Source organism: Octopus bimaculoides, chromosome 21, assembly GCF_046866305.1.
Source record: "Octopus bimaculoides isolate indiv1 chromosome 21, ASM4686630v1, whole genome shotgun sequence".
Lineage (NCBI taxonomy): Eukaryota > Metazoa > Mollusca > Cephalopoda > Octopoda > Octopodidae > Octopus > Octopus bimaculoides.
The window spans coordinates 3161858-3186059 of record NC_142948.1 but is presented as its reverse complement, the minus strand read 5'-3'; the positions used below and the strand labels follow the sequence as shown (position 1 = coordinate 3186059).

The window sequence follows — 24202 nt, the reverse complement described above, 5'->3', positions numbered from 1 at the left end:
TTATGAAATGGCCAAGAGAAGCATTATCAGCATCTGGGAAGGTTTCTTATTGGTCGAGGCTGAGGGAGATGAGGCAACTTTCCAATATTGGCAGATAACCAGGCAACAACAACAACAGCAGCGGCGGCGGTGGTGGTGGTAGTAGTGGTGGTGGTGATGGCAGTAGTAGTAGTAGTAGTGGCTTCAAATTTTGGCACAAAGTGAGCAATTCTGATTAGGAGGACAAGCTGATTGCAATAACCCCAAAAGGCTGAAAGGCAAAGTCTACCACAGCAGAATTTGAACTCGAAAGAAAAAGACAGACAAAATGCTGCTTAGCATTTTGCCTGGTGTGCTAACAGTTCAGCCAGCTCACAATAATAATAATAATAATCCTTTCTGCTAAAGGCACAAAGCCTGAAATTTGGCAGGAGAGGATTAGTTGATTACATCGACCCCAATGTTTCGCTGGTACTTAATTTACTGACTTCAAAAGGATGAAAGGCAAAGTCGACCTCGGCAGAATTTGAACCCAGAATGTAGTGGTGGGCAAAATACCACTCAGCATTTTACTTGCCAGCTCACTGCCTTAAATGATAATAATCATAACAATAATAATAATAATTCTTTCTTCTATAAGCCTGCAATTTTTTTTGGGGGGGGGCGGTGTATTTGTTTCATCGACCCTAAGAGGATGAAAGACAAAGTCAATCCTGACAGAATTTGAACTCAGAACACAAAGACATGAAATGCTGCTAAGCATTTCAGCCAGAGGGCTCATGATTCTGCCAGCTTGCTGACTTCTTAGTAGTAATAATAATAATAATAATAATAATAATAATAACCAAAACATCAGGACTTATGAATATATATAACACAGAGAAAATAGCACTGCTAGGCACTGCACACAGCCTATGTAAAACACTTTCAACGCAGTAAAAATAGCAACACTAAAACAAACCACAGCACATACCCAAGGCACACAGAACTGTGCTCAGTAGTGCAGTGAAAGCACGTAATAAAAATAGAACAACTGAATAATAATAATAATAATAACTGCTTGTGTTGTGCAAGTGATACATTAAGTATCCAACCACATTGACAGTTTTTTGTTTTTATTTATTTATATATATATTTATACGACACAAATGTAAAATTTTTAAATTGTTTTTTTAAACTGGTCTGAAAGCAGAACATGTCTAGAATTCTGGTTTCCATATAAATTTTCTGCTGTGTGTATAGCTGGAATTTTTTAATTAACTTTAGCAGGGAAAGACAAAAAAAAACAAAAAAAACAATAACAATAATAATAATGCTTCACTTCTCCAGAAATAGATTATTGGAATTCTTGGTGTGAATTCTAAATTGAATATAAAAAATAGACACATACATTGAAGATAAAATAAGCTAGGACTATAAAAACAAAAATTTAAAAAACTGGGGGTGGGGGGTGGATAATCCTTGCTTTTGTGTCCCTTTCCAGAGATCAAGGAACCACAAGCTGATACTTATCTCAGATTTATTATAGCCTCAAAGACCCTTAAACTCTTTTGATACCAGCCTGCCCACTTCCTGGCAAGTGGAAGGGAAGGAGGGAGGAAAGACCCTCAAACTAGGGACCCCGGCCTGAATGCTTGCAAAACAGTGGACTCTGCTAAAGACACCCAAGGAACCAGGGGTATGAAATGTTTTGGCACAGCCATTTTGGTGCCATTTATTTGGTGTTGGTGGTTCAATACTGACTTATTTGACATCATAAGTTTTAACCTCAGCAGAATTTGAACTCAGAACGTAAAGATAGACGAAATGCTGCAAAGCATTTTGCCCAGCGTGCTAATGTTTCTGCCAGCTCGCCGCTTTAGTGCCAAATTATAGTGTCATGCTGAATGTCCAGAGACATTAGAGAGGCTTTGCCCCATGGCAGAGACTGCAGGAGCTGCCCAGAGGATTTTACAAGCTCTTCTTCTGAATCCATTGCAATGTCAGAAAGCCTTCTGTATCATTCGCAGACATCTCAGGATCACAGGTGATTTGCCTCTCGTCCTGTACACTTTGCCTGAGTGGGACAATGAGGACTGAATTAGTCTTTGCCTACAGAAGGATTCCACTTACATCCACCTTCAGCTGGTTTCAGCTGCCATTCCTGTCCCCTTGATGGCTGAGATTTTAAATTGAAATCATGAGTACTGAGTATACACACACACACACACACTAAACTAAACTAGACAAACAAATACATCGAGAGAGACACACAGACACAGTTTATGGAATCAGAATTACTGGCACTTTAGAAAACTGAACCAATTTTGGTTGGATTAGGCCCTCATTGCTGCTTTTCCATTCATATTTGGTTAATGCCTCACAATAGATCCTTTATGCTGCTTCTTTCTCTCTATCATTATCTCTGAATGCCAGACTACTTCTATCACACACACACACACACACACACACACACACCTATATATACTTCCACTGCATGCACTTAATTAATTAGTTATCCGAAATGCTTCACACTTTCCATTTCCAACCCTTCATATATCTTTACTACACAAGGCAATTAACTGTTTAAATCATAAACAACCGCCCCCCCCCCCAGCCATATACAATTGCAATCACACACACGCGCGCGCGCCTTTGCCACTGCCACTATCACAACCACCAATTCCCTTCAGGGCCCCTTTAGTAAATTAATCAACAAAATGGCTGAATACATGAAGTTCACTGAAGCAGAAATCTCAGTAAATGCAGCACACACAGACAGACAGACAGACACACACACACAAATGGCACATTACCCAAACAGAGATTAACAGCAACACTAAATACAACACTCTCTTATATTTGCATCTATGTTTGTGTGTGTGTGGGGAATCATTACATGTGTGTGTGTGTACATGTGTATGTGGGCATCATTTTGCATGTGTGTGTTTGTGTGTGTGTATATGTCTGTGGGCATCGTTTTGTGTATGTGTGTGTATATATATGTCTGCGTGTGTATGTGGACATCATTGTGTGTGCATGTGTGTGTATGTGTGTATATATGTTTGCGTGTGTATGTGATCCTCATTATGTGTGTGTGTGTCTGCGTGTGTACGTGGGCATCATTTTATGTGTGTGTGTGTGAGTGCATATGTCTATTTTATATGTGTACTTTCAATCATTATTTACTGTTCCAAAAATGCAAATGTGCATGTGTGCATGCATGTGTGCATGCATGTGTGCATGCATGTGTATGTGTGTGTATATGAGTGGATGGATGCATGGACAGACAGACAGACAGACGGAAAATAGATGGATGCAAGTTATGTATGGATAGGTGCATGCATGCATGGGTGTATTTAGAATGTGTGTGCATTTGTGTGTGTGTAAGAGAGAGAAAGAGAATATATATGTCTATAGGAAATAAAAATCTATGAATGTGGAGTGATTTCAAGAGGAATGTAGTGCTGGGGGAGGAAGGACTGGGGACTAAAACGAAAGCTGTTTTCTCCTGCAGGGTCTGAGAGTTGACACACAATAAGGATAACGAGAGAAAGAGAACTGATTGGTTGGGATGGATGAAGGTGGAGGTGGAGGTACGCAGTTAGACATTCCAAAGAGCAGTTATTGTTTTAGTAGTGATAGAAGGGACAGAAAGACAGGAAACAGCACATGCCTTACTGGCACTTGCAGCTGCATTCATCTGGGGTGGGTTAAGCCGGCTCCGATTCCTCAGAGTTTCTGTAGGAATACAAGTTCACGTGTGGTCCCTGATCACATGCAAACAGTCTTTGGGATAGTTTGATCCGTAGCAGCACATCTTGCTGTCGATTGTCAACCATCACAGAGTATTCGCTAAGTCACTGCCGGTTATTGGAGCAAACATAGCCTGGGCTTGAAGCAGGTTCTAGAGACATGCTTTAACATAAGCTAAGGGATGCCTCACTCCTGGTGGTCTTCCAGCAGGCTGGACGACAACCCGGAATATCCGAGAGCCCATGCTATTGCTTGATAGTCGTTGAACCTACACCATGTTTATCCATCCTTTTTACAGGCCTCATTTTTATTCTAGCAACCTTCCTCACCAGGCAAGCCTAGTGAGGAGGACTGCTAGAAACCCAGCAGGACTAAACAAGACCTGTCAAAAGAACCTGTATATATTTTTGGTAGAAGTCAATTTGGTAAGTAAATTCGTGGACAGATAGTTCTCAAGAGCAGTTTCAGCTGTGGTAGGGGACAAGAGGGACAGAGAGATAGAAAGCAATACAGGCCAGTAGATATTTCTGGTAGAAGTCAGTTTGATAAGTAAATCCTTAAACAAAGCTGTTGTTACAGAAATATATTTTGATCAGTATTTCTCATCCAGTGATGGTGCAGGGGAGGAGGGGGGGTACCTGTGCTGACAAGTTGCCATGTTTCATAAAACTAAGATGGTTTTTGAATTTTTTAAAAATTAGTTCAACACCATGGTGAAGAAGGAAGAATTATCGACCATGGCGGAATTTGAACACAGAACGTTAAAGGTGGACGAAATGCCACAAGCGCAGGAGTGGCTGTGTGGTAAGTAGCTTGCTTACCAACCACATAGTTCCGGGTTCAGTCCCACTGCGTGGCATCTTGGGCAAGTGTCTTCTATTATAGCCTCGGGCCGACCAAAGCCTTGTGAGTGGATTTGGTAGACGGAAACTGAAAGAAGCCCGTCGTATATATGTATATATATATATGTGTGTGTGTTTGTGTGTCTGTGTTTGTCTCCCTAGCATTGCTTGACAACCGATGCTGGTGTGTTTATGTCCCCGTCACTTAGCGGTTCGGCAAAAAGAGACCGATAGAATAAGTACTAGGCTTCCAAAGAATAAGTCCTGAGGTCGATTTGCTCGACTAAAGGCGGTGCCCCAGAATGGCCGCAGTCAAATGACTGAAACAAGTAAAAGAGTAAAGAGTAAAGCGTTTTGCCCAGCGTGCGACTGATTCTGTCAGCTTGCTGCCTTAATGCAATAACACTAGTTTCTCTGCGACCTGATTTCAGGCCATGAATTACGAAGGACAACAACAGCAGCAGCAGCAACAGCAACAATAACCATAAAATTGAAAGACAAAAACCGCTTTTGACAATAAACTTTTATTCTCAGCAACACAAAGAAATACCAAGTGAACTTTGGAAGGAAGTCGGAATTGTTATGGCCAAACAGTAAGTAAGTCACGTTTGAATAATTATTACACTTGGTTCAGTGTTACTCGTAAAAATAGGGGTGGGTGGCCCTTGGAAATGGAGGAGGAGGGAACTGAGACGATTGAAAGGGGAGAGAGAGAGAGGGAAGGGTGGAAGGGGCAGACAAGTTGATTTTTCCAACTTATGCCAGTACAGAAAGTGGGTGTAATGGTGAGACAATGATGATGATGATGATAACAACATGATGGTGATGATGATGATGATGAAAATAGAATTAAGATTGTTTTAAGATTTTTTTGTCTGACAACATGGTAAATTGTGATGATGCGGTTAAGAAACTTGCTTCCCAACCATGTAGTTTTGAGTTCAGTCCCACTGCACAGCACCATAGAAAAGTGTCTTCTATTATGGTCCTGGGCCAACCAAAGCTTTGTGAGTGAATTTGGTAAGCGGAAACTAAAAGAAACCCATCATGTATGTGTGTGTGTGTGTGTGCATGCATGCGTGCCTTTCACCGTTGTGGTTGTTTGGAATCTCTGTGTTGGATATTCCAAATGCAATTGGACGCATGACCAAAATGGATCACCGAAGGAGTTCTTTATTGCGTTATGTTACAGAGAAGTGAGTGTGTTTGTCGAGGTTGATGTTGTTTAGCCCCAGGTCGACCTGGATCAAGCAGATCTATGATCAAAGTCATTCTAGTCATTACCATCCTACCATCCTGTCTTTTTTCTTTCGGGGTTCATAAGACTACATTGCTTAATGTGTCCCTTCTTTTCTTAAAATACTAGGATCTGATTTGAAGAAATTTTGGCTGTTATTTCTAGCATGCTGAGTGACCTCATAGAAGCTCCTGCTCCTTTGGAATGTGAATAAGAGGGGTGGGCATGGGTCTTTGAACATGACTATGTACTTGGCCTTGGCATTCAGAGCAATCCAAAAGTGGGTGGTGAGAGGGGAGGGTCTCTCCTGATAGGTGGTCATCACTTTGGAACCTTAAAAGAAAAACCTAATTATATAGACATACACACAATGTATAGAGCATTCCACTTGTCTTCTCCCCACTGTAGCCCTTCCCTATCCTCATAATATGACTGTCATGTGATGTCTCACATACATGACCCTTGGAACTTTCCAAATGGAACATTAACCAACCATGTTGATCTCACCAGTTACAGCTCTCCATTTCTGGTGAGATGCATTGAACATGAACCTAATTAATTGTCATCCTTCTGGACAAAAAGCAAAGTTAGCTTTTTTTTTTTAATTATATACTCTAAACGGTAAATTGCTTGTCTTATTTTATCTAAAATCTAATAGTAGTTATTAAAGAAAAAAAAGAGAGACATACTAATGCGTTGATCTACTACTTTGGTATGTCTGAAAGAATGTTATATATCTTATTAATCAGTTTGTCATTATATTTCATATAAAATACTCTGCCTGGCTGTACAATTTCATCTTAAATATATAATTATCAAAATCCAGGATTTGGAGGGGTTTAGTAAAATAACTAGATTCTCCAATGTTAAGCTGATGTTTATAACATAATGAAAGATTCCTACAATACATGCTGGGTTGATTCTTGGATAATGGGGTGTATTGTGTCCTTCAGCAAGACACTTCACTTTACACTATCATGAACTATCCAAACGATATGGGTACAAGACAAGTGTTGATGCAGCATTTTCTCCCTCCGTCAATCAAACTCCGAATGGTTAACTGTATCAAAGTGGAGGAGGCTGAGAGGATGTCTATGTCTGCTCGTTATCATATTAATATAAGGCGGCGAGCTGGCAGAATCATTAGCATGCTGGACAAAATTCTTAGTGGTATTTTGCACATCGATACGTTCTAAGTTCAAATTCCATCGAGGTTGGCTTTGCCTTTCATCCTTACAGGGTCGATAAATGAAGTACCAGTTGCATACTGGGGTCGATCTAATCGACTGGTTCCCTCCCCCAAAATTTTGGGCCTTGTACCGAGAGTAGAAAAGAATATTATATTGATATCAAGGCGGCAAGTTGGCAGAATCGTTGGCACATTGGGCGAAATGCTTAGCGGTATTTTGCCAGTCATTACGTTCTGAGTTCAAATTCCGCTGAGGTAAACTTTGCCTTTCATCCTTTCAGGAGATGAAATACCGCAAAGTATTTCAACCGACGTGCTAACAATTCTGCCAGCTCACTGCCTTAAACCATCACGTGAGGTCAGAGCAAGAGAGACAGACACACACTCACACACACACACAAACACACACATATATATGGGCTTCTTTCAGTTTCTCTCTACCAAATCCACTGACAAGGCTTTGATTGCCCCTGGGGCTAAAGTAAAAGACACTCGTTCAAAACGCCACACAATGGGATTGAATGCAAAACCACATGAGCTCAAAGTAAACATCATAACCAATAACAACACAGCCATTTTCTTAAACAAATAATAAATACCTGTCGGGTGTCAGTTGATTCATTAAGCCAGGTACATCTTGTTTAACCAGATGAAAGTAATGCCATTAAAGTAAATGACAAAACTAAACATAAACAAAAAAAGAAAAACAGTATCAGATATGAAGACTTTAAATGCTGCATGCCATGTTGTTATGAAGCAATGTCTACCTCTAGAAAATCTCCTTCAGGTGGGCAGTTTCTGTAGCTCTCACAGTCTTTGTTTTCTCGGTTAAATAATCTTCCTTCTCTTCCTCCTCCCCCATATCATCATCATCATCATCATCATTATTACTGTCGTAGTCATTGTTGTTGTCAGTATCACCATCTTCACTGTTGTTTGTTCTTACCATTTGATTATCCCTGCTGACATGTGGCCGAGTGGTCAGGGGTATTCAGCTCAAGATCATGAGGTTGTAAGTTCAATTCCTTGAGCAAGACACTTTATTTCACATTGCTCCAGTTCACTCCACTGGCAAGAATGAGCTGTACCTGTAATTCAAAGGGGGCCAGCCTTATCACATTCTGTGTCACACTGAATCCCCTTGAGAACTACATTAAGGGTGCATGCATGTCTGTGGAGCACTCAGCCACTTGCATGTTAACTTCACAGACATGTAATTCAAGATACATCATCTAAAAAGGTGGGATGGTCGAAGCTGGAATGGCTTTGATCATAGACTTACTTCATCAGGGCCAACAAAGAAGACAAGAGCCAGATTAAATACCTTATCCCCTATACTATCATCTGTTCTGGATAACAAGCTTCTACATGGTCATTTAATGTGCTAAAAATAGCAGCCAAATCTCCCTCGTATCAGAGCACACTATCTTAAAAGACACTTAAGGCAGTTGAAACAATGACCTACACCAGTGCACTTGGAGGTAGATTGTTACCAACATTAGTGCACCCAATATTTTGAATTCCTGTCAGTCAAATCAGACAAAACATTTACACACACACACACATAAACACATTGGGAATGAACTGAAAAAGAGCGGATAGTGGAGAGAACAGAGGAAGGGTGCAATATGTGAACCCTGCACTCTATATGATTTATTTCTACATGTCAGGGGGTATATTAGGGTGTTCAGTTAGGTCAAGGCATAGTAGAAAGGGTATAACCGGATTATATGTCTGCTTAATTAAGCAGACCAATGATCAACAGTATTCCAGCTGTGACCATCCTGTTTCAATTTCAATTATATGCTTCTCTCTTTAACCCTTTCGATACCAACCCGGCTGAAACCGCCTCTGGCTCTGTAGTACAAATGTCTTGGTTTCATAAGTTTTGAATCAAAATCTTCCACCAAACCTTGGTCACAATTTATGTTCCTCACACCAGCTTAGTGATAACTAAATCATTTTACTAAATTCTTTGTTAGATTTAAAATTAATTGAAAGGAAACACAGAGCATCTCAAGATAAATATGGTAACAAAAGGGTTAAGACAGTAGGATGTGAATTGAAAGAAATTGGTTACTGTTTCTAGCAGGCTGGTTAACTGCATAGTCATATTTCTCATCCCATTGGCTCATTATCTTAATAGGCCCCACAGAGTCAATAAGTGCTAATCTCCATTGGTAGATATATATATATATGTCATGGACTTTCCAGTTATTAGACAACACATGAGAGTTTGGCAATTTCTTGCCGAACAACCACACAGATGATTTGTTTACAGTGTTCAAATGTTTGTGTACACATAAACTCACTCCCCCCCCCCCCCATCAGATCGACATACCTGTAGAGGTGCAACTGGGTACCACATGTCAGACGATAAAATGATTGCATATCATAAGATTAATGAGAAGGATCATAACAACAATAAAGATAAAAATCTAAATAAATACCATTGCACTGTAAAAACTTTAATTAGTAATGATTCATCTATAGAAAAATTACAATTAATTTTAGGGCCCAAAAATTTTAATGAATTTCCATTACAAGATTATGATCAGATTCTTCAACTATGAAATTATAATTAGCTTAGTGCTAAGTTATGACTAAAAGTTATGATTATCACAGGGCTAAAGTTAAGACTGCCTCAGGACTAAAAGGTGTGATCGGCTGACAGGTAATAGTTATGATTAACTCAGGGATAAAAGTTATAATTAGCATGGGACTAAAGTTATGACTAATTAGCAAGGTAAAAAGTTATAATTAACTATGACTAGCTTACAGCTAACAGCTTTAAATTTATAAAATTTATGACTAGCTGAGGGTTAGAAAGTTATAATTAGTTTAGGACTAAAAGTTGTGAATAGCTTAGGTCTAAAGGATAAGACTAGCTTAAGGGCTAAAAGTTATGATTAGCTTAGGACTAAGTTATGATTAGTTCAGTGCTAAAAGTTATGATCAGATTAAGGCTAAAAGTTATAATTACTGAGGGCTAATATCATCATTAGCTTCAGGTGAAAATTACCATCAGCTAAGGTATAAAAATTAACAATTAGGTTAGGGTAAAAAATTGCAATAATCTTCAGTTTAAAATCTACGATTAAGCTTCAGCTAAAATAAATAAACATATAAAAAATTATGATTAGTCTTCAGCTAAAAAAAATGCAACAATAATTTTGGTAAGGCTGTAGAGTGTTTATAATTAGTCCAGTAATGGACTCTATAGAAACAGTCTGAAAATCTATTTACATAACAGAGTCAACATTGATATGAATAGAGGGAATTAACTTAGGAGGATGGGTGGGAAACAAGAACTTGTATTGATTTCGTTCTTTTTCCATTTTTCTCCATTTTTTCAATATATTTTCTCCTATATTTTGGGGGTAGGGGTGGGGAGACAGAGAAAGGGAGTTGTGGAGCCTATTGTCTAACTTTACAATCACAAACAGTTATTTTTGCCTTTGTTCATTACAGAAATAATCTTCATTCTCATTATGTATTTATTCTAATATACATGTATGCATATATATATGTGTGTGTATTTATATATTTATGTAAAGGTATGTATATGTGTATATATGTATATGTGTGTGTGTGTATGTATATATATCTATATCTCTATATACATATATATATGTGTATGTATATATATACATGCATATATATATGTGTGTGTGTATATATATATATTTATATATGTATGCATATATATATATATGTATGTATGCATATATATATATATATACACATATATGTATGTATGTATGTATATATATATCTATGTGTGTGTTGGTACACTGTATTTATTATGGTAGTTTTGACTTTAAGAGTCCCTCATAGCGTGAGGCATTCATGTATAGTAATGCCCTTAATATAAATAAATATATTTAAAGGGAATAATTAAAAATGTTTTCCTTATGAGGCTTTTCACGCCGACTACTTGATAAATTCTTCTAAAGATTTTATCCTATTTTTAAATATATATATATATACATATATATACCATATACAAACATGAGTTTTTAGGAAAATATATAAATATATGATAGTATGCAAATACAGACTGAACATTAGTGGGGTCTCATTCATCAATAAGTGATATTACAAAACACTTAACCAGATAACTGAATAGAAATAAACATGAACTGTATAATGATTTCTCATGACTAAGTACAAAGACATGTTAGGATTTTTTTTTTATCATTTTCATTGTGTGAATGGGTAGAGAAGGAGGGAAATGGTGGGAGTAAATAGAGTTGGTTACCTCCATCGACCTCATCTCTACCATGACCACCTCCAAGTAATGTTAGTGGAGTTTATTTTATAGATCTCTGAGGAATGCAGGAATATGTAATAGGAGTGGCTGTGTGGTAAGTAGCTTGCTTACGAACCACAAGGTACCTTGGGCAAGTGTCTTCTTCTACTATAGCCTCAGGCCGACCAAAACCTTGAGTAGATTTGGTAGATGGAAACTGAAAGAAGCCCATCATATATATGTATATATATATATGTATGTGTGTGTATGTGTTTGTGTGTCTGTGTTTGTCCCCCAACATCGCTTGACAACCGATGCTGGTGTGTTTACGTCCCCGTAACTTAGCGGTTCGGCAAAAGAGATCGATAAAATAAGTCCTAGGCTTACAAAGAATAAGTCCTGGGGTCGATTTGCTCGACTAAAGGCGGTGCTCCAGCATGGCCGCAGTCAAAATGACTGAAACAAGTAAAAGGGTAAAAGAGATATGTTAGGATCTGGGCGCAACAAGCTGTTTTTATAGACACAGTGTGTGATTAAGAAAAGTGGTTCTTGGTTCACACCCACTGCATGGCATTTTGGACAAGTATCTTCTACTGTAAAGCTGGGCCAACTGAATCCTTGTGAACGCATTTGGTCGATGGAAAGTGAAAGAAACTGGTTGTATACTTGCATCATCATTACCATTTAATGTCTCCCACAAGAAACACCCCAACTAATTTGAGAGCATTAATGTGGTTGCTTAACCTGCTAGATATAGTAGTTTAATCACCCTCAAATCATCTCCAACTGTTTGGGGAAAAAAATAGATACATGTGATAGTATAGACCTTCATATATATAAAAAGACAGGATTGTCATGGTTGGATTATTCAGGGCTGACAAGGGGTTAAACAACATGTCTTACGATCCTTTACAGAGGTCACATATTTATAACATTGCAAAAGGAACTCTTTAGTCCTGTCAAGGACATGACAACCTCTCTCATGCTGGTGTACAGTGGTTGATATTAGGAAAGGCATCAGGCTGTAGAAACACGCCAGAAATAGAACATACGAGTGGAAACAAAGGAGATCACCCGCCTGACAGTGATGCTTGTTTTTACAACTATTGTGTGATGTCAAGACACACACACACACACACGACTGGCTTCCTTCGGTTTCCGTCTACCACATCCACTCACAAGACTTTAGAAGACATTCGCTCAAGATGCCACTGAGTGGAACTGAACCCGAAACCACAAGGTTGAGAAGAAAGCTTCTTAACGATAATTTCTATTCCAAAATCTTTGAAATTAATAAATATTTTTGTTTACTTTTCAAAGTGTGTCGTCTTAACAAGAACAGTCTCTTTTCAACGATGCACGCGTAATAAGCTAACTCAACGAAGTGTGGAGAAATAAAAACAGTAACTTTAATTAATAAACCTTATCTATCATAATAATTATAACGTGTATTTTGAAGATAATACTTATTCGCTTCGTTAATTCAGAAAAGAACAGCTATTTTCGTATATTTTTCCATTTGGTTTCATTTTGAATAATGCCCTTTTCGTTTAACAATACCTTTTAAAATAAATCCCCTGTCGTATTTACGCTTGTGCTTATATTCCGTGTAATATGAAGGTGACATTATAAGTAAATTTCGGAGACATACTTACTAGGTAAGTGATTTGATCTGAGACCGTGTTGAAGCTAAAACGATTACAGCATGCTAAACACTTGTTAGCCATTCATTAACCCACAAAGATAGTTAACTTCACTTAAACATTTATTATGCAGTGTTTCTATAAAGTTAAGTTGTTGCATGGATGTTATTTAGGCAACAATTAACGGTGTTCCTCAAGACTTAGGTAACCTAGCTGTAGCTATTTGAATTTCAGATGTGTATTTGTCAAGCAGGTGATTTGATATGAGGTTACTCAAATTCTGAGCAATGCTGTTTACTTGTTGCCTAAATAAGATCACAATTATGTAACCGCTTCACTTCATTAAAACACCGCATGATAAATGTGTAACAGTTTTTGTGTATTTTTGAATGGCCAATATGTTTTCCACACTGCAATTACAAGCAAAATTATCCCTCTACCGATTGCGGGATTGAAACAGCATCAGAAATGCAGCTTTCGAGACGTAGGGAGAGATAGGGAGGGATTTTAACAACAGAAGTATAAAAATAACATAGAATACGTCCACTGTACGGCACCTTGAGCAAGTGTCTTCAACTATAGCTTCGGGCAGACCAAAGCCTTGTGAGTGGATTTGGTAGACGGAAACTTAAATAAGCCTGTCATAGTTATGTGCGTGCGTGTGTGTGTGTGTGTGTGTCTGTGTGTGTGTGTCAAAACTGGGCACCGAACCGTTAATCAGCGAAGTTAACATTTTCGTTAACGACTTAACCTTTAAGTTAACTTTGGAAATCGTTATCGGACTAATTAACTTCCATTTAACAGAAGTTAACTCTGCTGCCAACAGATGCTGCAATGATCTTTTAGGCTCAAGGACTTGAAGTCCAAGGGCCTCCGTCTACTTCAGTCCCTTGGTCGACGCACTTTTGGCAGGCATCGACAAAAGGTTTAGGATCCTCCTGCAGGATGAGGAATGCCAGCTGGTTGCTGCCTTCCACTCCAGATGTCGCTTCATCTGGTCGGATAAAAGTATGACAACACCAAAGTCGCCAAGGTGAAGAAAAGCATGGTGAGTAAGGTCGAGGAGGCATGGGGCAGCAGCAACGAAGAGGGAGAGAATGACCTCACAGTGGTGTCACCCAGCCTCAGTTTGGCTGCGAGCAAAAGATAAAAAGGACAAATGGTTAAAACAAACTTAAAACATTAAAAAAAAACTGCAGTTACGGGTAGGCGTTTACGAACTTTTTTAATGACTGTTTTGCCGACAAATTACGACAATTTTCTCAATCGAAATTTCTTTCTTATAATAGTTTAACAAACAACCATGCCATCCTACTAGAACGAAACTAACGAAAGGGGGGGGGGGCGGTCCACATTCTTTATGTCTGCCGGTAAAGGGTGAATGTAAAAGGTTCTGGGTTTAATGGTTCCAAACTTGCGATTTAGAACACTTGCCACTTCTGGAATGTCAGTAACATGATTACAATAAATAACTAAAACTCAAGTGGGTTGGTTGCAATATGTTGTGTCAGATGATAGACATATACAGAGTACAGCTCTAAAGTAAATTAACAGGTCGAACAAAGCAACGAGGGACGTAGGAAAGCTTCTATGAAATGGCAGCCTAATTAATCTCCTTCAAATAATACACAACTCTATCGTCTTAACAAACTAACCAGAAATAGCAGTCAAATCTCTTTCAAAACCCACACACCCTTTCGTCTTAAGAAAGAAAAGACACGTTCATGTGATGTCAGGTAATTCTAGATTCACTAGGTATGAATAATAAATGGGACGGTCACAACTTGGAACATCTTTTGATCGCGACTGATCTGCGGGTTAAACAACATCAAAGCTCTAATTAACTTATCAGAAAATATGTTCTCGGATGCTAATCAATAGACTATGAATTACTCATCAAGGGTGTAGTTGGTTTATATTTTAGTGTTAGTCAACTAGGGTGGGGTGTTAACAACTGTAAACGCCTTTCTTTCGTTGGGGTACGACAGAAATATTTAGGCGTATCTGCGTGGGTGGAGAACTTTTATATATAATTATAAAACTCCAAAGAGCCTCTACTTAGAACCCCCTTTTAAACAACATTACAGAGTTCCCGGGTAAAAACAATGCACTTGGGCCCTTGCATACCCAAACATAGATTAGCATAGGACCCGTGGGGCACTACCGAGTCTGCCTATGTCTAAAGACAGCATTGCCTCTACGTGGTCGGTCGGTCGTTCGAACTGTTAAAAATAGCAGCTAAATTCCCTCGAATCACATTCTACTGTCATGCAGCTAAAGATAGCTTTAAAAAAATTTAAGGTGGGATGATCAAAGTTGAATTCGATAAGAGCTGGTCTGAGGTTAAACAACAACCGAAAAAAATTAATGGAAACTTATTCCGTACACTCTGAATTAAAAGTTAGAGAGGAGTTTGGGAATAAACATTCTAGCTCAAATAAATTCTTTTATTCAAAACGAAAAAAAGATCACAATTCCGAAAATTAAAAGTAAATAACTTTTATTTTCATAAATTTTATTATTTCTTTTTTTTTGTAACTTCTTAAAGAAACTCCACCTAAAAGACGATGTTGACTTCAGTAAAATTTGAAATCCTAATCAAGAAACAGCTAACATGCGCTGGTTATATTTGTGCTAGTTTTAACCTTTTTTTTTTTTTAGCTGACCCTAAAACAAATTGTTCACAGCAACAAGAAGACGAACAACGACATTAAGATCTTTTAAAGAAGGTTCAAATGTGTCAGAGAAGAAGAAAAACAACATTTTGGAAATTGTCAAAACATGAGGGATGGTCACGAGATGTGAGTCATTTCACTGCAGTATTTAGACATACTTATAGACACACACACATACACACATATATATATATATATATATATATATATATATCTTTTACTCTTTTACTTGTTTCAGTCATTTGACTGCGGCCATGCTGGAGCACCGCCTTTAGTCGAGCAAATCGACCCCAGGACTTATTCTTTGTAAGCCTAGTACTTATTCTATCGATCTCTTTTTGGCCGAACCGCTAAGTTACGGGGACATAAACACACCACCATCGGTTGTCAAGCAATGTTGGGGGGACAAACACACACACACACACATATATATATACATATATATACGACGGGCCTCTTTCAGGTTCCGTCTACCAAATCCACTCACAAGGCTTTGGTCGGCCCGAGGCTATAGCAGAAGACACTTGCCCAAGGTGCCACGCAGTGGGAATGAACCCGGAACCATGTGGTTGGTAAGCAAGCTACTTACCACACAGCCACAGATTACTGTAAAGTGTCCCATCAAAATACAGAATAAACAACTGTTTAATGGTTCTTTACAGGCTTTGTGATCAGACCTGTTCCGACCGTGACAATCAAGCCTTACATTCTATCAATATATCTGGTTACAATACTCAATGTACTCTTACTTAAAGATAGAAACTTTTTTTTAAAAAGTAGCAGTGGTCAAATTTGAGGGAAATTTGGCTGCTATAACTAGTGAATGGAGCAATAACAGCATTACTTTGAAGTTATTTAATGGATGGTAGGTTTTCGATGACGTTTTGGGTGTGAAATGGACAGATGAAAACGGACGTGTGAAAAATAAGTACGGCATTACATCAGGTGTGTGTGTATATATATATGTGTGTGTGTGTGTGTGTATACAAATCGCAAACAACTCAACACAAGTTGTTTGGTCAGTAAAAACTCACTGTAGGAATTGACAAGTTAAATACCTCACAAAGACCAGTGGTTTCATCGGGTAAAAAGGGACACGCATACACACACGCATAAACATAGATGTATACATACATTTCACAGACACCCATGGTGGGGGGGGGGGCTCATGAAGTTTGTCAGTTTTTTTGGTTTACAGTTTTAGACAAAGTGAAAATTGGTAGCAATACCTATAGGCAACCCTCTCTCGTTAGATTCTACAGAAATGTAGTTGGAAGGAGGGGCTGCAGAACCCTTATCTTTCCCCTTCCTGAAGAAATTAAAAGATGTGTTTGTGTGTGGTGTTTATAGTACGGGTATCTACATGTTATGGAACTAAGGTATCCGCAAGTCAAAAACAGGTACTCCAGTGTTTGAGACAAGTTTCCTATTTTAGATTACAGTTTCTTTACAAGAACAGTCAAGTTGCTTATATATATATATATATATATATATATATATATATATATATATATATATATATATATATATATATATATATATATATATATATATATATATATATATATAATGGATTCTAATGGTCGGTTTTGAAGTATAAGTGTCCAACTGCGAGCTGTTAGAGACACTCAATAATATATGATTTGTTTTCGTCTGTGACGGCAACTAATCCAGGAGACGGAAAACTCATATATATATATATATATATATATATATATATATATATATATATATATTAGCTTCACCAAACAATATGTTACAGGTTATGACATATATAACTAGTCAGGATATTAACATCGGTTTTGCGTTGAATATTGTCACCAGACATCGTGTGGGTGTATAATGTATAGGGTTTAATAAAAAAATAATATCAGGAACACACAGTTTAAAACGAATGTTAAGAAAAATAAAAATGTTTAAGAATAGATGAAAGACCAAAAAATTAGGTAATGTATTGCTACACACACACACACACACACACACACACAGATATATATCATATACACAGGAATATATACATACTTTTGTGTTTGGATAAGTCCGAACCTGGCCAACAATAGATCGCAGTACATCTCTAAAAGTTCCATAGCTTCGACCAAATAATCTTCGCGAATGATGTGTTCAACACGGATCCGAGCCCTGTCTTCTTTACCATTACAAATATAGTCCGCAATTTCACGACGGGCTTTTTGAGCAAGTTCAGCTTTCTTCTTTTCCAGTAATTTGAGTCGATTGACCGTCAGACGAAGGTTTGTGCTCAACTTGGTATAGTTAGGACCTGTCCTAAACATTTTGTCTGTTTTTTTATATATATACTTATATTTGGTATTTTTTTTCAATCAAGTGAAGCACGAAAGACGATTAGTTTTGTTACGGATATATTTCTACCCTTTCACTCTCCCTAAAGATGATCCACAATAAAAATTGACAACCCACAAGGCCACAAATCCAAGGCCGATCCTTCCGTCTAGGTTAGCAACCACCCGACTTCATACATTCACTGTTGTTGTGGTGGTGGTGATCGTGAAATGAATAACTAGGATCACTTCCGAAATATTATTTACATTTGAAAAACAAAAAACAAAATAAATTAATATATATTTAATCATTTTTTTTACAATATTTAATAAAATTTTTATATCTATTTCTCAAAGAAAAACAAAAAAGATTTAAATCTCATCACCCCTCCCCCCACTTCTTCGTCATTACAGGGATGTAATTTCTGCGGAATATAACCGGACGTTGATATGATTTTAGTGTATGTATGTCGTTTTTACATTCTTTTTTTTCTCGCTTGAAACCGTTTCCTTTCACTTTACTCGCGACGCTTTATATTTTCCACGTTGTTTTCATTAAAAGTAGGATTTTCGTTTCCTCACATTCAGTATATTAGCATCCGAAAAAAACGATCAACGTCGCCCCTTTCAAAGCCCAGCCAGGCTCATGGGCCCGGTTTCCCGGTTTCTATGGCGTATGTATTCCCCCCAGCTGGACGGGACGCCAGTCCATCGCAGCGTTACTCAAGAAAGAGTGAGACTAAGAGTACAACAGGGGTCGCCACCACCCCCTGCCGGAGCCTTGTGGAGCTTTAGGTGTTTTCGCTCAATAAACACACAGAACGCCCGGTCTGGGAATCGAAACCGCAATCTTCCGACCGCGAGTCCGCTGCCCTAACCACTGGGCCATTGCGCCTCCACTTAACTATATTTTCTTCAGGCAAACATACTTTCGGGTTTAGTCCAGCCTTCTCTTATAACCCTAGGCCAACCAAAACCCTGCGAGTAAATTTGGTGGATGGAAACTGAAAGACAGCCAATCGTATATATGATCTGTGTTGGTCTCCACCACCGCTTGATAACGGGTGCTGGTTTGTTTATGCCCATGTAACTTAGCAGTTTGACTAAAGTGATTTGGTCAATATACAGGTTAAGCCCCGGTTGCGAAAACAAAAAAAAAACAGCCTAAGTGTAAAAAAAATTAGAAAACAAAAATTTGCGCACACGAACAGTGGGATGAGGACTTTCGGAAAATTCACAAGATCCCATTTTTCCCTCCTAACTTTCAGGAAAATGGATATATATTAATGAAATGTTATTTTCCTGAAAGTTATGAGAGGGAAAATGGGTCGTTTGAATTTTCCGAAACTCCTCTCCCCAACCCCACGGAAAAACTTTTTTCCAACAAATCTTTGCATTCACTCAATCTACGGAATCTAAGCCATTATTTGTTGAAAGTTTCGTTAAAAAGTATCCATCTCTCTGGAAGTTATGAGGCAACAAAGACGGCGGGGTATACATTTGTAGTTATGACACTTGCAAAGTAAGTACTGGAGACGATTTGTTCAACAAACCCCTTTAAGGAGGTCTATCTTCGCAAGTGCTATGGTTGAAGAAACCTGCCGAAGGTGCAACGCAGTGAGACTGAACCCAGTACCATGCGATTAGGAAGCAACCTTCTTGAAACGCAACCATGCCTACACTTAAACAACACAAACACCATGAGTGATTTTCTTTACAATTAGCCTGTGGTGTCAAGACAAAGTGTCGCGAACACATACGCGCACTCATATACGTTCCTGGCTTTAAATTCTTTTTACAGGGCTTAAAAAACTGAAGGACCGCTGCAATAAGTGTGTGAATCTGAGAGGGGGACTATTTTGAATAAAATCGTAATTAACTGACCCTCTTGTATTTTCTTTTATCCAAAGCCAGGGACTTTTCAGTAACCTCTCTAACACAAACGCACACATGAATGTGTATGTGTATGTACAACGGGCTTCTTTCTAATTTCCATTTACCAAATTCACTCCCAAGGTTTGGTCCGGTCGGAAGTGGGAGTAGATGATACAACCTTGAGGTTTATTAAACGATTAATTTCATATCCTTGGGGACTCACGTTCTACAATTTTTAAAATTATTTTTATAATTTTCTGACAATTAAGGGGAGATAATGGCGAATTATATAGCAGAGTAAGGCAAAGTTTGTAATTTAGAATAAGTGCTAACACACACACACAGTAGTTAGGACAGCTCTGAATTGTCAGTGTTTTATTCATGCCTGTCGCAGAATTGCTACACTGGCCTTGTGTCTAAATTAGAAACAATTTATAAAGAGCAGAGAAGGGGAGAAAAAAATTCACTAGTATTGGTTGATTTTTTTTTTTGCTTTCTTTTTTTTTTTTATATCTTCATCATCATCATAGTCATCACTATCGTTTAACATCCATTTTCCATGCTGGCATGAGCTGCACAGTTTGACAGCAGTTGGCAAGCCAGAGAGCTGCACTGGTCTTCAGTTGTCCGTTGTGGCATGGTTTCCACGGCTGGATGCCCTTCCTAATGCCAGGCACTTTAGGGAAAGTACTGCATACTTTCTACATAGAACCAGTGATACAAATGTATATTAACTCTTTAAATAATTTTAATTTGTCATTTTCCATTAGATCTTTGTTGAAGCTTATTTATTCTGCTTCGGTGCTTCCAGTTTTCTAATCTGATGTTACTGACAAATGTTCACTGCCACCTCGACAGACCTGAACAGAATGTTGTCCTCGTGAAGGGAGATTATCAGTATTATCATTATGGCTGCGATGGTGTTAATGACACGGTAAGTACGGAACAAATAATTCACGTGAAAAAATCATTTGCGCAGATATCATTGACTCTAGATAATAACAGAATCAATGATATCTTTGCGAATCATTGGTTCCATATCAAAACTATTTCCACACTGGCGACTGCCATGGTTTGGTGCAAAATGAATCAGTTGCAGCACAGACTTCAACATGACGGGTTGGGTTAGGGTTAGGGTTAGGGTTAGGGTTAGGGTTAGGGTTAGGGTTAGGGTTAGGATTACGGTAATGCGTGCTGAGGAAGGTGAGGCTATTATGCCAATCCAGAAACCAGTCCATGTGAATGTATGCTGAGAGATTGTCTTAACCCATTTGCCTTTGGACGGTTGATTTCTGTAGTTATTATCAGACTTTCTGTTTTTAAGTGATTTAAATTAAAAACTTCCATCAAAATTCCATGTTAATTTATGATTCATAAACCAACTTAATAATGATAATTATTTTACTAAATTCATCATAATTTTCAAAATTAATTAAAACAAATGCAGTGTATTTCAAAAAGATTACAGTAACAAAGAAGTTAAATGATGGAAAATGTGTTTGTATATTGGAACTAATTTCATCTTCCCCAAAAATTCAGGTTACATTCCTTTGTATAAAATATTTCTATTTCAGGGATGGGGATGTGGCTATCGGACACTCCAGTCTCTATGTTCTTGGATTACTCACCAGAAATCGAGTCGAGCCGTTCCAAGCATCAAAGAAATCCAAGAAGCATTAGTAGAGATGGGAGATAAACCTGCGAGTTTTCTTGGATCAAAGCAGTGGATTGGAAGTTTAGAAGTTGCCATGTGTTTAGATTACTTTTATGATGTAAGTCTGCAAATAAAGTAATTATTTTAAATATATACTTCATCATCATCATCATCATCCTCCTCTAACATCTGTCGTCCATGTTGGCATGGGTTGGTTGTTTGACCAGAGCTGTGAAGTTTTAGCTTTGCCACCTTGTAGTGCTGTGTTTGATCTAAATTCATGGAAACTTGAGCAAAAGGTGGGATCTCTTTGAGATGTGAGATGCAGAGGGTTTGTAGACCAGTCCCTCTGCAGAACTTACAACTTGATGAGGTGTTACAGGCGCCATTAGATGGAAAACCATTAAGGTGGCTATAGAGACAGTAAAGGGTACCTCAAGGTGGTTGTGGATAAGGAGGTTCAAACCCTGAAAGGGGCAATGCTACAAGGGTAGCACAAGCTGGGGCTTGATCACGGTTGGGTGGGTCACCTGAATGAGGATGTCTGATGTTGAAAGACTCGAAATACTTACAACACAGCCATTCTACAAATAGAATTGTTTTACTTTTCAGGTTCCTGGGAAAATCCTACATGTCACAGATGGTTATTCTTTGTCAAATCATCTTGAGGAACTAGATCGGCATTTTCAAAACTTTGGGTCACCAATAATGATGGGTGAGTCACTGTATTCTTCTATGTAATCTACATTTGCTACAATATTTCGGTTTATGCATCACCTGGGTGACCACGCCCAGGCAGGACCACTTCATCCACCTGCAACACTTCCGTGATCGCTTCAGACCGGCCGGAGTGACAGCTTGCAAGACCATTGGCACTGGACAGTGATGACATGGCATGACGTCAACTGGCCACCAACAACCGGTGTTGCCGTCGTCTTGCTTGAGGGCCTGTCCTCACCACCTGCCACTATCAGGCATGTCTACAGTGGGCTACACAGCACTGACATTGGCAGCATCGACAATGGAGGTCAATAGTTTTTTCTGACAAGAGCTGGTACTGCATTTCCACTTCAGATGGCAGAGTGAAGGTGTGGCGTAGGAGGGGTGAATGCTACAGTGATGCATGTGTTATGGAGAAAGACACGTGGGGTGGCCAAAGCATCTTGGTTTGGGATGCTATAGGCCTGAATCAGAGAACTGGGCCCCATGTGTTCCAACGTGAACATGTGATCCCCCCCCCAAAAAAAAATCAGTTTCTAATTGTTCTCTTTCTATTATTTATTCAGGTGGTGATGATGATAACTCCTCCAAAGGTATATTTGGAGCCAGTAGAGCATCTGAAGCCTTATTAGTATTGGTAAGTAACCAGCTAAAGTCAGTCCCCACTTTCATTGAATAGCCCTTTGCAAAATTAATGTGCAAGTGGCTGAGTACTCCACAAACAAATGTACTCTTAATGTAGTTCTCAAGGAGATTCAATATGACAGTGTGTGACAAGGCTGACCCCTTTGAATTACAGGTACAACTCATTTTTGCTAGCTGAGTGAACTGGAGTAAGGTGTAATAAAGTATCTTGCTCAAGGACACAATGCACTGCCAGGAATTGAACTCACAACCTTACAATCTCTTGCTAAACACCCTAACCACTAAATTACATGTTTCACATTTGGAACATAAATTAACATAAAATTTTCATGGAAGGTTCATTTTCAGATCATACTTTACCTTGTTTCAATTAATTTTGAAAATGAAAAATTTAGTCAAATAATTGTCATTATTAATAAATTAACATGAAATTTCGATGGAAAGTTATAATTTAGATCCGTTTAAAACAGAAAGTTTGTATCAAAGAGCCAGGTTGTTATCAAAAGAATTAACACCTACACGCCTGTCTACAAATGTTTACCTTTGTGTTGGTGGGGGTTTGTGAAGGACATACATTTCCTAAGTTAACCTTTTGGTGTTGAATCTAGCCATATTTGGCCAAAATATTCTACTTGTTTTATGTTTGAACTGGCCAGATTTAACCTCTCACACCTACCCTACAATGTCATTCTAAAAATAAAGTCACATCATTGAAATATCAAAGCTGCAAATAATGCATGTGTAATTCAAAACAATGTAAATAAATACGTATAATGTTTGACAGAGAAATCTGAATGCTAACGGGTTAAGAAGGATCTTGGCCAGGGATAATATTAGTTTCACATTTTTGGCACAAGGCCACCAAGTCCGTAGGAGTTGGGGTAAGCCAATTACATCAACCCCAGTCCTCAGGTGGTATTTATTTTATCAATCCCAAAAGGGTGAAAGGCAAAATTGACCTCAATGGAATTTGAACTCAGAATGTAAAGATGGACGAAATGCCACTATGCATTCTGCCCCCCCCCCCACACACACACACACTAACAATTCTGCCAACTTGCTGCCCTCTGGACCAAAGATAATGCTGAGATTCAGTGAAGCTACTGAATTTGCTACAGATGGGTATCCACAACAGCAGTAGATCAGCCAGTGTTGAATGTACAACATTCCTTAAGTTGTGGGTTTTCTCTTCGTAAAAGACATGAATACTTGACTTTGAAGTTTCTTATGTAAACATTTCCACTTTCCATCTTTACTTTTTCTAAATATATTATTTTGACATTTACAGGATCCTCATTTTTATGGCGAATCTGTGACAGAAGAAAAACTAATAAAGAATGGGTGGATAAAATGGAAATCTTTAGAATCTTTCAAAGGAAAATCTTTTTATAATTTGTGTCTACCACAATTAAAATCAAATGAACTACAGTAATAACAATAAAGACTTTTTGAACTGTTA

General features: G+C 38.3%; 2 protein-coding genes across 5 annotated transcripts in view; one reads left to right on the top strand and one right to left on the bottom strand.

The window, feature by feature from the left end:
- Positions 1-18086, bottom strand: part of LOC106884128 (IST1 homolog) — a 24376-nt gene extending 6290 nt beyond the window's left edge. Inside the window, exon 1 of one of the 2 annotated variants that reach the window (XM_014935359.3) lies at positions 17575-18086. In XM_014935359.3, coding sequence (XP_014790845.1) covers positions 17575-17843 — 269 coding nt within the window. In that variant the 5' untranslated portion in view covers positions 17844-18086. The remainder of the gene's footprint in view (positions 1-17574) is intronic. The other variant, XM_014935360.3, reaches the window with a different exon arrangement.
- LOC106884120 (ufm1-specific protease 1) lies at positions 5131-24202 on the top strand. Of its 3 annotated transcripts, none has more exons than XM_089339348.1 (6): positions 5131-5149; positions 20536-20658; positions 21299-21496; positions 21991-22093; positions 22665-22735; positions 24032-24202. In XM_089339348.1, the coding sequence occupies exons 2-6, from the start codon at positions 20548-20550 to the stop codon at positions 24173-24175; spliced, it is 627 nt and encodes a 208-aa protein (XP_089195474.1). In that variant the 5' UTR covers positions 5131-5149; positions 20536-20547; the 3' UTR covers positions 24176-24202. The 3 variants fall into 3 exon arrangements, with proteins under 3 accessions (XP_089195474.1, XP_014790830.1, XP_014790829.1); XM_014935344.2 differs by lacking the exon at positions 5131-5149 and adding an exon at positions 18264-18310; XM_014935343.2 differs by lacking the exon at positions 5131-5149 and adding an exon at positions 18296-18314.

Bases quoted from the DNA above. Each gene is read 5' to 3' on its own strand.
- LOC106884120 (XM_014935343.2), top strand. The intron at 20,659-21,298 runs GTAAGTACGGAA...TTTCTATTTCAG, and splicing joins GCGATGGTGTTAATGACACG to GGATGGGGATGTGGCTATCG. The intron at 21,497-21,990 runs GTAAGTCTGCAA...TTTACTTTTCAG, and splicing joins GTTTAGATTACTTTTATGAT to GTTCCTGGGAAAATCCTACA.